Genomic DNA, 15968 nt, shown 5'->3' with positions numbered 1-15968 from the left:
TAGGTATGGTGTAATACATTTTATTTAGTTACAAACGAAGTAAAGCTAATGTGTGGATAATGGAGAATCGTATCTTATTTTCGAAATGTATATTTCGAAGTAATAATAATAATAGTTGTAGTAGTAGTAGCAGTAATTCCGCCAGGCCTAGTTCATTAGCATAACGGTAATCTGTTAAAGGGATAGTTCACCCCAAAATGAAAATTCTCTCATCAATTACCCTCAATTTGTTCCAAACCTGTATAAAATACCATGGAAGTCAGTGGTGCCCATCAACTGTTTGATTTCCGACATTCTTCAAAATATCTTAATTCATATAGGTTTGGAACAACATGGCTGAGTAAATGTTGACAACATTTTTATTTTGGTGTGAACTATCCTTTAACGTTTTTCAGGTAGCTCTTTAATAAAGAATACATTTGTGTATATACAGCTCTGGACAAAGAGACCACTTAGCATTGATTTCTTCATTTTTTTTTCCCAGAGCTATATATCACTGTTTTATAATGGTTCGTTCAGTCAAAGGTCAGAGTCTTTTACATTTTAAAAATCATAAATAGATGTTTTTTCAAGATGAAATAAATGAACCCAAGTTATTTTTTAATTGGATAGCCCAGTGGTTCTGAAGAGATTGCGCTCTCCAGGGTCCTGAAACCTCAACACGGATTTTCCAGTCAACCAACATTTACTAGAATTTTAAAGCACCTTGCTATCAGATATTCCGTCTTTATTTCTGATGCATCCAATTTGTTGTGCAGTCAATTTAAGATGCATATTTCTTGATGATAATTCAGGAATCTAGGCACCTAAAGCATTACGTTTCTATAGCATGTAGAGATCCCTCAAGGGGGTGACAAGAATGTGATTGAAGTGGCCATTGGACCTTTCCTTTCAGTTTCTTGCCTGCATGAATAGCAATTCCATAAAGACTATAGCCGTAGGGAACAGGCATGGAAAATGAATTGGAAAAATGGATCCTGTCCTAAAATGGAATATAATGGCAGACCACCCTTAAAGATGTTAACAGCCTTTCAGTAATTCCTTTAAAAAGGATGATTTTTTTCAAAATAATGACAGGATTGGGGGGCTTACACAAACATTTTATAGACGCAGTTTGCACAAATAGCTGCGCTGAGAGAGAAACCATCATGCCAACCTAATGAGTAATCATAATCTCTGCACTGTAACGTTTCAGTGTTGAAAGCATGTTGGATTTTTATGCCAAGACCTCTGAATGTCATTTCCAGCATGCAGTGAGGTGGTGTAAATGCATTCAGTGTTACTGCTAGTGGGTTTGAACATGGTCGTCTATGCCAAGGACACAAAGGCATGTTGGATGTCAATTCTTTGATTTAGATTAGAGATATGTCAGCTGGGTTGTGTTTGGCTTTCTCTATCCACATCTAATAATTTAGTGACTGAGTGTTTAAATGGCACAAACCCTTGGTCCTTTGTGTGTCGTGTGTTAATTCACAAGCAGTTACCCTTAAAGGGATAGTTCACCCAAAAATGAAAATGCGATGTTTATCTGCTTACTCCCAGGGCATCCAAGATGTAGGTGTGTTTGTTTCTTCAGTAGAACACAAATGAAAAAAGATTTTTTTTAACTCCAACCATTGCTCGTATAATGCATGTCCATGGTTTTTTTTCTATGAGCGCCACTATGAGAGTAAAAAACACATAGACATACGAATCCATATCAAACCCTGCGGCTCGTGATGATACATTGATATCTTAAAACACGGAAAAAATCAGTTTCTGCAAAAAAGCGAACAGTATTTTTAATTTTTTTACCTCATAGCAGGCGAATCTCATCTACTATTCCCAACGCCATTACTTCCGCCGAAGAAGGTCAAAACCCAGATTACAGCTGGGTGATAATACAAGCAATAAGAAGGTGATTGATATATGCTTTATTGCCCTACATGATGAATGTACTGTGGGAATGCAGACTCCTTGCTTCAACATTGTATTTTTGTCTCTTTTGTGTTCCGCAGAAGAAAGTCATTATTTTAAAGCATATATATATATCAGTACATTTCCTGTCCAGTTTACATCAGGCCATCGATATATCATGCATTTTCCTAAAAAATTGTTTTTAGAAGTCTTCCTTTTCCGAATGTTTTGAAATGTTTTCATTGTCTTGACTTATATATCCCAGTTGATATGACTTACCTTCTTCTCTGAAACACAAAAGAAGATGGATATTCAACGGGGTCCTTTGTTGATCGAACCCCATTGACTTTCATTGTGTGGAGAAAAACGTCATACAGTTTTGGAATGATAATAGGTTATAGATATGTCATGCACTTTTTTATTTTAATATAAATCTTCCTCTTCAGAATATTTTGGATTTGTTATTGTCTTGTATTGTTTGTTGTTCTGGCGTTTATTTCCTTGACTTATCCACTCCATTCGAGTACCTGATCCTCACAACCATCATCGCCAACTGCATCGTACTGGCCCTCGAGCAGCATCTCCCCGCCATGGACAAGACCCCCATGTCTGAACGTTTGGTGAGCATCAGCATTCTCTGCTTTCTTTTCATTCTCTTGATTATTAAGGTTTTATTGCTTTAAACATGTCTATATCATATATAAGATTATTCATTTTGTACTGAATATGGCTGTAAGCTTATCTCTTAGGAGAGAGAAACGGCAATGACAATGCATTCTGCGAAAAGCAGAGCAAGTCAGAGATAACTGTGTTTGGCTTGCTTTTCTTTCCACCCACACACCCGACATCCCCGCTGGAGTATATTGATTGATCATTTTAGCGGTCTTGCACTGGTTGGCGTGGGTGACCGGTGAGCCTGTTGGAGCGGAGGCTGTTATCCCACTCTCAGAGCTCCCATCCAGGGCCACCGAGAGCCACCCAAGCACTCCACACAGGAGCCATGTCTCTGTCTCATTAAAACCCTGCCTGCTGGGAACCATTGACAAATGTGTGCATAACGCTGCTTCTTCATGATCCGACCTTAACCCATGCAGAGCAGGCTTTGATCCACTGCCTTGCTCTTATTCCCCCCGCTCGCAAAAGCAGTTGTGCCTGTTGAGTCCAAATGATATAACGTAGCTGCTTCAAAGTGTGTTGTTGCACAATTAAAGCAGGGACTGGACATGTTGGCGGATTAAGGCGGTAATAGTCTCTTTGTGAAGCTGAATATGGAGGCGGTAATGTTGGATTCCAAACTCCCCGGAGGAGCGCTGCATTAACAGAAAGGAAAACAGTATGAGCCAATAAGGTCAATGGGATCCTCTCGAATACAGCCTCCTGATGCTAGAAAATGCATCTTACTGTCCTTATTTGCATAGTTTTGGTGTAGATATGAAGTCGTGGTAGCCTAATAAAGGTATTGTTAAAGTTCCCCTGCAGTCAGTTTTAATCCTTAAAGTACATCTTTGATAATCGATATTTAAAAGTGATTTTCCTGTGAAAATAATTTCTTCATGCTTTAAAGTAGCTTGAATGTAACTCTGCACCCTTGCTTTATTATACGTGGAACCATGAATATGCAAATTAGCCCCTGTCTCCACTCAGTCAGACTAGCTCAGACTACCTGATCCACTCATTCAAGTTAGTAAAAAGCAATGACAAGTGGAATTCAGCCATATATGTTTGAACCAGAAACCGATTCAGAAGAAGAATTCAACCGAGCGAATTATACAGGGTCAAATACAAGTCGCTGTATCAGACTGGTAATGCGTTTTATGTATCACTCTACAAGCCGGATGGACATATAACTGTAATTGATATGATTTGTTTTTGCTTGACTATCTTATCAAACGGCTAATAGTGTGCTGCTAATGTCACACAAACGTTCCCATTCGCCATCAGATTCAGACAGCAGCCTTCTACAAAACATTCTTAGTAACGCTTTGTATATCATAGAAAGTCAGTGGAGAAACGTTGTCTCCTGTACGTTGTCGAGATTGGTTACATGTTTTAAACCGTGTTTTTGAGACTGTCTTTGGATCACTGCATTTTTAAGGTGAAAATCATCAGCAATGGCGTTGACATAAATTTGCGCATAGTTTGTCTTAAAGCTTTTTTTTTTTTTTTTTTTTTTTTTTACAACATTTCACTGCAGGGGTCTTATGTCATTTGCTCACCTTGATATTGGGTGCGTAATCAGCTCCCTAGGTAAGTAGTCAGGGCACTGATCAGGGAGCCAGCCCATTGACTTATGCCCTAATCAGTGCCTTTAATACTGAACCAGTGAGCTGGTTCTTTAGTGGAACACAAAAGGTACTGCTAAAAGGTCTGTAGTGCATTTCAACATTGAAAGATCCTTTTGATCAATTTAATGCATCTTTGCTGATATATATATATATATATATATATATATATATATATATATATATATATATATATATATATATATATATATATATATATACAGTGGGTACGGCACCCCATATTGTCAGAAAAGCACGGACTTGTTGACATTTTTGCAAATTTATTAGAAAAGAAAAACTGAAATATCGCATAGTCCTAAGTATTCAGACCCTTTGCTCAGTATTTAGTAGAAGCACCCTTTTGATCTAATACAGCCATGAGTCTTTTTGGGAAAGATGCAACAAGTTTTTCACACCTGATTTAGGGATCCTCTGCCATTCCTCCTTGCAGGGCCTCTCCAGTTCTGTCTGGTTGGATGGTAAACTTTGGTGGACAGCCATTTTCAGGTCTCTCCAGAGATGCTCAATTGGGTTTAAGTCAGGGCTCTGGCTGGGACATTCAAGAACAGTCATGGAGTTGTTGTGAAGCCACTCCTTCACTATTTTAGCTGTTTGCTTAGGGTCATTATATTGTTGGAAGGTGAACCTTCGGCCCAGTCTGATGTCTTGAGCACTCTGGGGAAGGTTTTTGTCCAGGATATTCCTGTACTTGGCTGCATTTATCTTTCCCTTGATTGCAACCAGTCGTCCTGTCCCTGCAGCTGAAAAACACCCCCACAGCATGATGCTGCCACCACCACTGTTGGGACTGTATTGGACAGGTGATGAGCAGTGCCTGGTTTTCTCCACACATACCACTTAGAATTAAAGTGGTATATCTTAGTTTCATCAGACCAGAGAATCTTATTTCTCACAATCTTGAAGTCCTTCAGTTGTTTATTTTTTAGCAAACTCCATGCAAGTCTTGCACTGAGTAGAGGCAAAATTTGATTTGGCTGTACAGTTTTTCTGGAGAAAACAGTGATGCTATCAGCTTATTTCAATTTATAATATAGTGACAATGTGGGCAGATCAGTAATATAGTTGATACAGAACACTGCTAGAAAACTTGGCATATATGACACATGTCGCAAGGGACCATTCTTTGATAATTTTTCTTTTTTAATGCTGGTCCCTTTATCCCAGATAGAGGTAGTGTTTAACTGAAGAGCTATTTCATTCTTCATTGTTCCCTGTAGCAAAGGTTCAACCTCAGCCTGTCAAATTCATCAACATCTTGGTTTGGTTAACAGTGCGACGCAACCAATTCTCTACCTGTTGCAGAGATAAACTGGCCTCCTGGTACCCAAACACTACAGACAGGATGTTCATTATTAATAAACTCTTTGGATCTATACATAATAGATTGAAATATGCTGCCTGCTGTAACGCTCACTCATTTCTCCACTCCCATAAATCATCCGTAATGCAGAGCCTCACATCTGCTCCCACAAGCACATTTTTGCCAAATGATTTCATAGAGACAACAAGACAGGTGCTGTCTAGCACCACAACGATAATGAGGCTATTATTGAGAAAATATACACCAATAGAGTGTGATTTAGCTTTGGGTACCTTAAGGGAGTATTCAACATAAAATTAGTTTTTGTTTGTTTAATTATTTTTGTGTTTGCCAATGGAATGTTATATAATGCATTGCCAAAGGCACAATTCTTTTTTACAGACTGTAGAAAGATTTAACAGTGCAGAGTTTTCCTTGCTGTACCAAACTATCATCACAAAATGGTATCATGCTGTTGTTATTGAAGACTATCATAAAGAATTATATTGCTAGGATAAGGTTCCCATCAAAAAGAGGGCCATAAGAAGACTTATTTGTGAGCGGGGTTGATAATTGCACTCATAAAGTGGGTGGGATTTCGGAGAGCCGAGCTCTAGAGAGGTTAGTCCGGTGTAAGTGCCTGGAGAGCCTTAGGGCTCTGGTGACATTAATGGGAATGAGTTCAAAAAAAGCTATGCGACATGCTGTAGCCAGGACTGAATCTCTTTAAGTACATTCTTCTAACGGTTTCTGTAACTTACACTTGGTATATTTCTTCCAGTTTCCAACAACACTAGGTTTCAGAATTTTAAGACCTTTCTCTTTTGTAAGATAGAATGTTCAGGTTTCAGTGGTACTAATAGCATATAAAACATTTTAATTTAAAAAAAACATTTAATATAAAAATGTGTGTTTGTGTGTGTGTGTATATATATATATATATATATATATATATATATATATATATATATATATATATATATATACATATACATAAGTATATATATATATATATATATATATATACATAAGTATATATGTGTGTATACACACATATATACACACATATATAAACTTATATATTTTAAAATTTTGTCTTGTCTTGTCATTTTATTTTTTTTAAATTAGATTTTTTTTTCAGTTAAACTTAAACGTATTATTTCAAATTGTATAACATTTCTAATTTATGTTTAGTTACTAATTGTTAATATTTATAACAACAATTTTCAATATTTATAACATTAATAACCCTGTAATAGAATGTTTAAAAGTAATGTACCAGTATTATTTTAGTTTTATATATTTTTTTTAAATATTGTTGAATTAATAGAATAAGCTTTTATTTTATATTTTTAGTTTTCATCTCTAATGTTTTAGTAATTTTGTTATGCGCTTTTGTCATTTTTTTGTTTGTTTTACTTAAAATTATTTCACTTTATTTCAAATGTTCTAATGTTTGTTTAATTACTAATTAGTAATATTTATAACAACATTAATCCTGTAATGCACTTACAATGGATTTAGACTGTCACATCTTCATTTTTCCCATCACAGTGCAAATCCATGCATCTTGACCCTGTGTGTCATGCAAAAAAAGAGAAAAGCTTTAACATATATTCTCTATTCTCCTTTTATCCATGCATCAATAGACGCTGTCTTCTTTCAGACGCACAAAAACTTATTTTGCTCTCTCTTCCTGCAGGACGACACAGAGCCCTACTTTATCGGAATATTCTGTTTCGAGGCCGGCATTAAGATCATCGCCCTGGGCTTTGTGTTTCACAAAGGCTCTTACCTACGCAACGGCTGGAACGTAATGGACTTTGTGGTCGTTCTGACAGGGTGAGTCCACAACCCTCAGCTTGGGGAGGCAGAAACAGTTTCAAAGGGATGAGTGTGTTCTATGTCTTCAGGAAAGTAAGGGATAGCTTTATTTCTTTGCGAAAGTGCCTGTTACAAAGTGTTCAAGTCTGGTCCTCTTCTGTGTTTATGTAAACATTGCCCTCTGGCCGATCATGTACATAAGAAAGTTGGAAGTTTTCAGATATATTGGACTATTTAGACAGCATACCTTTTCCAAATGACGTTAAAGTTACAATTATTGTCAGAGGTCATCTGTGACTTCATAATTTATTGCGATGTCTGTCGGTTTTATGTTGGAATAGGAGTGTTTGTCTGGAATTGGGTGTTATTGAAGGTCATCCTGAAATCTATTAAAGTAAACATTTTATGTAAATTATATATGTGATATAATTACAACTTTTATGTACATAATTAAGCAAAGGAATTAATTAATTTGACATCAGATAGATGCCAGCAGTAATTGAACTGTTATTTGACCTAGAGTGTTAGTAAAAAGGTCTAAATCCATAATGAAGGTGCACCAGGAAGCACAACATGAAAATTTGGCTTTAGTTACGGTATTTGACAAAGGTCAAAATAAATGAGGGGAGACGTTGTGAAAAATATGCTGCAATCACAGACATTCATACCCAGACAGGATTAGATTTCTCAGAGGACCGCTGAGTTAGCTGAAAAACTGGTAATTTGGTTTGTAATTTTTTGTACAGAGGTTGTGTGACAGGTTTACAATGAAGTTGTTCTGTAAAACTCAAATTTATCTGGGCTTTTGCTGTTAAGTAAATCTGAAGTTTACTAATTACAGAATCACAGTTAGAATTGATTCAGTTATTTAAAAATATATATAAATATTGATTGTAATATAGCACCATTCACTAGTTTGTGGTCCGTAGGAAAAACAATCCTATTCCTATTTATTTGAATGATATTACGGTTTTCACAAATATATTAGATATTAGAGCACTTTAAAATGAACAATTAACCCATGATTTACTCACCCTTAAGCCATCCTAGGTGTATATGACATTCTTCTATTTGATGAACACAATCAGAGTTATATTAATAACCTTATCATGATGCTTCCAAGCTTTATAAATGGTAGTCCATTAATGCTACACTGTGTAACATATTTAATTTATTCTTAGCTAAAAAACACTTAGTTCTTTCAAAAATATATGTGCTCATTAATGTATATTTACTTCTTTCAAGTAATAAAGTATTCTTGTAAGTTTATATATGTCATTGAAAATACATACGGGTGAGGGGTTCGAATGCTGGTCGCCATGTTGCCCCTCCATCTTGAAAGTACATTAGCCAAAGAGGGACATTCCCGTAAATTCAAGCTTTGCTTTTCGCGTTTTAACACTCGATGGCAGTCATGAACGAGGCCGAACTGGAAGCCATGTTAATCTTGGACTAAATTGGCCACCGTAGGATTTAAAACGAAATCGGAATTGAGAGGAACAGAAACTAATATTCACTGGATTGTCATATACCTTTTCACCGCTAGATGGGGGAAAATATCACACAGTGTAGCTTTAAGTTTGAAGCTCAGAAAAGTGCATCCATCCATCCTAAATGTGCTCCACACAGTTCCGTACTCCACCGCCTTCCGTATTCAACTTAGGTATGACTAAGGCGCTAGATATTTTAATTTTAATTGTGGATATATTTCTTACAAAATCCCATCGATTTGCTTCAGATGGCGTTCATTAACTCCACAGAGCCGTGTGGAGTAAGTTTATAATGGATGGATGCATTTTTTTCTTTTTTTCAAACTCAATGGACACCATCACTGCCATTAAAAAGCTTGGAAGAGCCAGGATAGTATATTCAATAATATAACTAATTGTGTTCATTAGAAAGAAGAAAGTCATATACACCTAGGATGGCTTGATGGTGATTAAATCATGGGGTAATTTTAATTTTAAAGTGAACTAGGCTAATCCTTTAAGCAGCACAAATGTTTTCAACATCGATAGAGATATTTTTCTTATGAGCCCAAGCACAGATTAGAATGATTTCTGTTAATGTCTCGCATTTTTACCACTGGTCACGCCATGCTATAGAACATAATGCAGGTTTAAGGGGGTGTCGGTTTCTGTGTTTGGTAAAAGCTAGATTTTACCCAGGCGCATAGTGCTGTGGTTTGTAAAAAAAAGGTGCAAGCTATAACGAGCCTAAATTACATGCCATATATTTGCTATTTCAGCGCTTTTAATGTCTGCATAAACTAGATTGCGATTGGTTAGTGAAAAATGCATTTTGCCCTGAAATACAGCTAGAAAATCTTGCTTGCTCAGTTTAAGTGGTATAAATATTCATGGTTCAGTATATGTGGGCACTTCAGGAGGCCAGAGGGAGGTTCTCAACTTGCGTACATTTGCCGAACTGTGCTATATGAGGCAGCACATTACTGAGCTGCAATCTCTCTCCTGCTGTCTGGATCCCTGATGCACGGCTGCTATCTACGTGTTGCCCTATGTGTTGTCATGCAGTTCAAGTCCAAGTCGAGTCTCGAGTATTGGATCATAAAAGCTGCATTTACACTACAGGTTTTGTTGACTTTATACGTTTGTTTTGACGATCAGCTTATATCTTTTAAAAGTGTCAGCATTTACACTATACACTTGGCAAAACAAGCCTAGGTAGGTGCGCTGACCCAGAAAATCTTAGGTCAAAAAGGAAGTAAAAACGACACGTTATTCAATGGACGCTGACAAAATCATAATACAAGCTTTTGCTTTCCTTTTTGCCCCAAAGTCTCAAATGACAAAACTTCAGTTTGACTCCAGTGGGTAGAGCCTTCGTCCTCCATTGCGCAGTTTAAGTTTTTAATAATGTTGTTTTTAGTGTCCTCCTGAATCGATGTAATGTGCCACTGACGATTTTTAGTGACGTGTTATGGAAGCCCGTTTCCGCCACTAAATAAAAAGAGTAATTGCGACTTTTTATCTCAGAATTGTGACTCTTTTTCCTCACAATTCAGTTATGAAGTCACAATTCTGACATTTTTTCACGCAATTGTGAGTTTATATCTCAGAATTCTGACTTTCAAACTCGCAATTGTGAGAGAAAAAAGTCAGAATTGTGACTTTAACTCGCAATGAGAAAAAAAGTCAGAATTGTGACTTTATAACTAGCAATTGTGAGAAAAAAAAGTTAAAAGATAAAAAGTCGCAATTACTTATTACATATGACTCTCATTGACAGGGGAATATCCAATCTGTCTGCTTGCGTGGCAGATGCAAATGCACATATCCGCATATGTTCATTTCCACATATGAAGCCCGAAATCTGAGAATATCGGAATCAATGTGCTTTTTTCCTGCTTACACGTTTGTGGGTCATATCCGATCTGTGCCACATGGGAGGAAAAAAATTGGAATTGGGTCACTTGAACCATGTAATGTAAATGCAGCCTTAGTCAAGCAAATCACAAGTCCTTTGGGTTTTGGGTGAGCTATCCCTTTAAGAGGGACCAGGGTTTGCTGAATGATCTGTAACTGTAGTGTAATTGCATTGTTTATCGCCAGCTGTCTGTATACCATTCCCAACACCTGCTCTGTATATTGTGGTCCATTTCAGTCCACAGTTTAGGTTTGTCAAGCTTCCAGTTATACATTCAGTGACTGTGGATTTATGGAGCAGATAATAGCAATTCTGAAAATGGACTTGACAGATAAATCAAAGATGGGCAGGGATAAAAAGCAGACAGAGTTAGAGTATGACAGACTGTGATCATTTGAAAAGAAGAAGGAGGGAACAGTATAGATAGATGGGTTTTGGGATCAGGATTTTAGTTGGAAATCTGAAACTTGGTGAGATGCTTTATAAACCTCATCAGCATGGCTCATGAATGTTAATTAGGTGTTCGCCTGGTAGTCATAATTAAGGCACTAAGCAAATTAGTATGACCACTTACTAGTGCTGTTGATATAGAAAGTTGGCAGAGGGTTTTTCTTGGTCTTAGTCATTATTTTATGTAGACTAGAAAAAACAGATAATTTTTCACAATATGTTCATTTTGGAGGGTATCACCATTCCCACGCCCAGTGCCCGCTGTTACCTCGACAACAGTAGTCTGGCCAATGCTATCCTCAGGCAACCCAGTTTGGCCTTGAAACAATGGCATTCTCTGTTCTTTTATCATTTTTACTGTGATCGTCCACGTCAGCCGCCCACTACTCCTCTGATCTGAATCCTGCGAGACACTACAGATTTCACTCCCTGTTTTATGTGGATTCATCATAATGGCTCAAACACCATGAGCTGTAAAACTGCTTTCACATTTACAGTGATTTTTAATCTTTATTGTTCATTGTTGGTAAGCTTCCGTGGGATAAGATGCCCTAATTCTATTGGAAGGCTACATAACTTATCATAAGTTTATGATTCTTACATTTTGTTTTGTTCGTCAGGATAATCTTTACAAATAAACACAATCATAATAAATTTTGAAGCTCTACCAACCGTTTATCAATCTAAATTCCTCTATATTGCTTCAAAATATGAAATGACAATGTAAAAATGTGTGCCTTGAATGCAATGTAAGTCGCTTTGGATAAAAGCGTCCGCGAAATGCATAAATGTAAATGTAAATGTAAAATATGAAATTTTGGGCAAAATTCAAATTGGCCCGATACATTTTCTGCTATGCGCCAACTCGCGCATATGACCCGCTCTGTGCTATCATGTCTCTGGATAAGAGCAGAATGTGTGAGCTACGGCGGTTCACGTGACACTACAGTGAAACCCCACTTAATTTGCCTCAATGGAAAGCATATGTGACCCTGGACACAAAAAATACAGTCATAAGTCACACAGATATATTTGGAGAAATAGCCAACAATACTTTGGTCAAAATTTCTGATTTTTCTTTTATCCCCAAAATCATTAGGATATTAAGTAAAGATCATGTTCCATGATATTTTGTAAAATTCCTACCGTAAATTCATAAAAAATGTATTATTAGTGATTATATGCGTTGCTAAGGACTTTAAAAGCGATTGTCTCAATATTTCTTTTTTTTGCGCCTTCAGGTTCCAGAATAGTTGTGCCTCAAATATTGACCTATCCTGACAAGACTTATTAAAAAGCTCCTAAAAAGCGTATTTATTCAAATTCAGCTTTCAGATGATGTATAAATCTCAATTTAAAAAAAATTACCTTTATGAATGGTTTTGTGGACCAGGGTCAACTATTTACAGTCTCAATTGTTTCCTATCCCCTTTATAGGGGTGTCCCTGACTAATGATTTACACATTCGAATCAGAATTTTTGAATCTCTCTATGGTTGACCGATAGTCGAATCATCTATGTGTGTGTAACCATAGACTGGAAAAAACGGGTTGGAAAGGGCAGGACACTAGTCAGCAGGAAGCTAAGACTATTTTTATTTTACTTTACACACTTTAAAGTGATCAAAACTAGGCTACACTACACATTCGTAAATTAACCGTTCTCTCATAACATTTAAAAGCCGCTATCGAAACACAGAACATCACACAAATATATAAAAGAACATTTTGATAAATAAACCTAAAAAAATACCTGCCTAGAGAGGAAAAGAACACTTTGAGTGCGTTTATATGCACGTTCTTAAGCCGATTGTGCCTAAAGGGGGTCGCACACCGGATTGAAGCTCAGCGCCGTGTCTCAGGTATCTCACACCATGCATTGCAGACGTGAACATTATATACGCGCCGTGCACAAGCTCAATTTTGAATCGACTTCTAACAGAAGAGCTGCACGATAAGTGTATCTTGTAGCACAGGGTGAAATCAGTATGTACATTCACGATTTAAGGGAAATATACATTTAATCGCCGTGGACAGGCGTCGAATGCCGCCACCAGTGTATGTGTTCAAATTTTAAAGGCGCGGCGCGGCGTGGCGCGTCCGGTGCGAAGCTCAGTGCCCTTAAAGGGGTGATCGCTCAGCGCCACGACACGTCTTTATAACACTAATATTGAGCACCCCGATATTGCCAAAATGGTATGATCCTCGTTTCATAACACCCGCAAAGATTCGACCATGAGATCAGTGGTCGAATCCGGTCCTGCATATCGATGCATCGAATCTTCGACTATTAGGGGTCATCCCTACCCTTTTATAGTGCACTATGTGCCATTCAGCATGTATAAAATAGTAAATGTGTGAACAAGTTACCAATTTTAGCTGTGTCTTCAGTGTCTATTTATAACACATCTTAATGCTTAAGATTCTAGAGAGCATTTGATTGGACAGGAAATCTGATGAGAATCTAAAGTGCAGAGTGATGTCATAAAAATCATTGATCCATATTGGCGGACATTAGAGATGTGAGTTTTGAATGCAAATGTTGTCATTGTTTTGGAGCACACTAGCTTATAGATAACAGTGAGAAAACTTCAAGCCCTTATTATATCAATGGTTGTGTTCAAAGACAAACCATTTACAGGCTAGTGAAGTCGTTCACAGTAAAATGAAGCTCATGAATTGGTAGTCACTGAATCGCATTGCTCCTCATTTTCAACAAATTACACTTTTTCTCAACTTTGCTGAGCCACTGGATCTTCAGAACTTTCTAACTTTTTGTAACTTTGACTTCTGGTCTCTTTGTTGCAGTCATTGTCAGTGTGAACTAGGCTTAAGGCAATGTCCCATCATGCTCTCCCACCAATCCCATCTTACTTTTTATTTGTCCTTTAATCTTCTACCAGTATTCATCTCTTTCCATCTTTCCACGTGCAGTGAGGGTAGTTCTGTTCGCATGCACTGTATGTGATTGTTAATTTAAAGATGTCTTGGCTAAAGGGGAAATCTCAGTGGAGCGTCTGTCTTTTTAGATTCATATTAAATGATTGATTAGCTCCTAGTGGGATCTCAGTTATTATCAAATTGATGATTTTTTTTTTAATGGGCGACATAGTGATGAGATCCTGCTGTAGCAGAAGTGATGGAGAGGGCGTCACTGTAGAGGAGAACTTTAAAACAAGAGACAATGAGCCAGTTTGCAAAAAGGAATGTAGATGCCAAGTTGTAGACATCCACTGCAGCCAAGCAAGATAAATGAGAGGAACTGGGAAAAAGGACAGAAAGAGACACTAAAAGACCAATCTCAGGGTTGGAGCTACAAGTTAAATGTGATCTTTAAAATGCATCCAAATTACATCGAAACGCAACCGTACGGTGCTCTGCAGTGGTCAAAAAGGTTCTAAACAGTGAATTTTTAAGTGATATATTCTTGAAACTCAACGATGTGGATTTGGACGGCAATTAAATGACCACACAACCTTGGTGTTTGTCAAAAAACACTAGGTCATTTTGACCGGGGATTTTTACGAGGGTGGTGGGAGAAAAAAATTAACATTCTGGATTCGGAAAGCAAAAAAATAATTGACTACGCCCTGTCAAATGAAGAAAATGACCCCACAAGAAACAATTACTGTCCGAATAGGCCTAATGACTCCATAGACTGTATAAAACAATGAAAGTAGTGTCACCCAAAAAAGAAAATTTTGTCATTATTTACTTACCCTAATGTTATTTGACACCCGTAAGACCGCCATTCATCTTCGGAACACAAATAAAGATATTTTGTTGAAATCCGATGGCTCAGAAAGGCCTCCATTGACACCAATGTCCTTTCCTCTCAAGACCCATAAAAGGTACTAAAGACATTAGTCTCACTGCAGTGGCTCTACAATAATTTTATGAAACGACAGAATTTTCATTTTTGGTGAACTAACCAGTTAAAGCCCATAGTGGGTGGAGTCAGCCATCGGCATCTTGGCAGAACATTACTCCCAGATAACATACATAAACATTTTTTTTTCATGGGGGGGCCCAGTTGATGAATTGCAGTTTAAGTAATTTCCGTGTTGGATTCAAGATAAAGACCAGAAGGTTGTCTATCTTTTCTATCATTCAAATGAACACTTGGAAAAAATTGTGTTGTGCAGGATGGGTTGTGAATATCATTGGCCCAAGAGAATTTTGTAGGTATTGATTTGAATTTTAAAGCTAATTGTAAACAATGTATTCAAAGCTAATAGACATGGACTAACTGGCCAAAAAATTATTATATGGGTTTTGAATCTGGTCAAGCTGGTCACCTGTTGTCACCGCCGGAGTTGATTCATGGAGCATGTTGAATTACAGAGTCGCTTCATTAGGTCTGGTAATAAGCACTGTGTTTTAGACTCAGAGCTCCTGGTGACTTTGACAGACACACTGATCATGTAATATATCAGACTATAGATTTTCTAGATCAAATAGAGTTTATGTATATGAGTGCATGGGTGTGTAAAGTGGTTTCCACATCAGAAGTATCCTTTCCTTTTCTCTCCTCTCCACTCCATTTCTCAGTAAGTATCAGCCTGAGCTGGCCTAACCCTGACTTAACTCAATATTCAGTTGTTTAATGAATAGGTCGGTGTAGCGGTGTTGCTCTGGGCAGCAGCAGACCTTTAATCTGTAGCCATCACACTGCAAAAGCCTCTAATAGGAGAATAAATCTCATCCCCTCCCCACTCTGAGGTTTAGATCAATAGTACAATGTCCAACAGGAACAAAGTGAGAATGGCAGAGAAAGAAGGAAGATGAAGATAGAGTATAGTCTAGTCT

General features: G+C 37.4%; 1 protein-coding gene across 1 annotated transcript in view; it reads left to right on the top strand.

The window, feature by feature from the left end:
* The window catches only part of cacna1bb (calcium channel, voltage-dependent, N type, alpha 1B subunit, b), a 185095-nt gene that overhangs the window by 6617 nt on the left and 162510 nt on the right, over nt 1-15968 (top strand). Inside the window, exons 4-5 of the mRNA XM_067422718.1 lie at nt 2411-2516; nt 7202-7341. Of these exons, the coding sequence (XP_067278819.1) occupies nt 2411-2516; nt 7202-7341 (246 nt within the window). The remainder of the gene's footprint in view (nt 1-2410; nt 2517-7201; nt 7342-15968) is intronic.

This window comes from Pseudorasbora parva, chromosome 18 (assembly GCF_024679245.1).
Source record: "Pseudorasbora parva isolate DD20220531a chromosome 18, ASM2467924v1, whole genome shotgun sequence".
Taxonomy (NCBI): Eukaryota; Metazoa; Chordata; class Actinopteri; order Cypriniformes; family Gobionidae; genus Pseudorasbora; species Pseudorasbora parva.
This window is presented reverse-complemented; position numbering and strand designations above follow the sequence as displayed.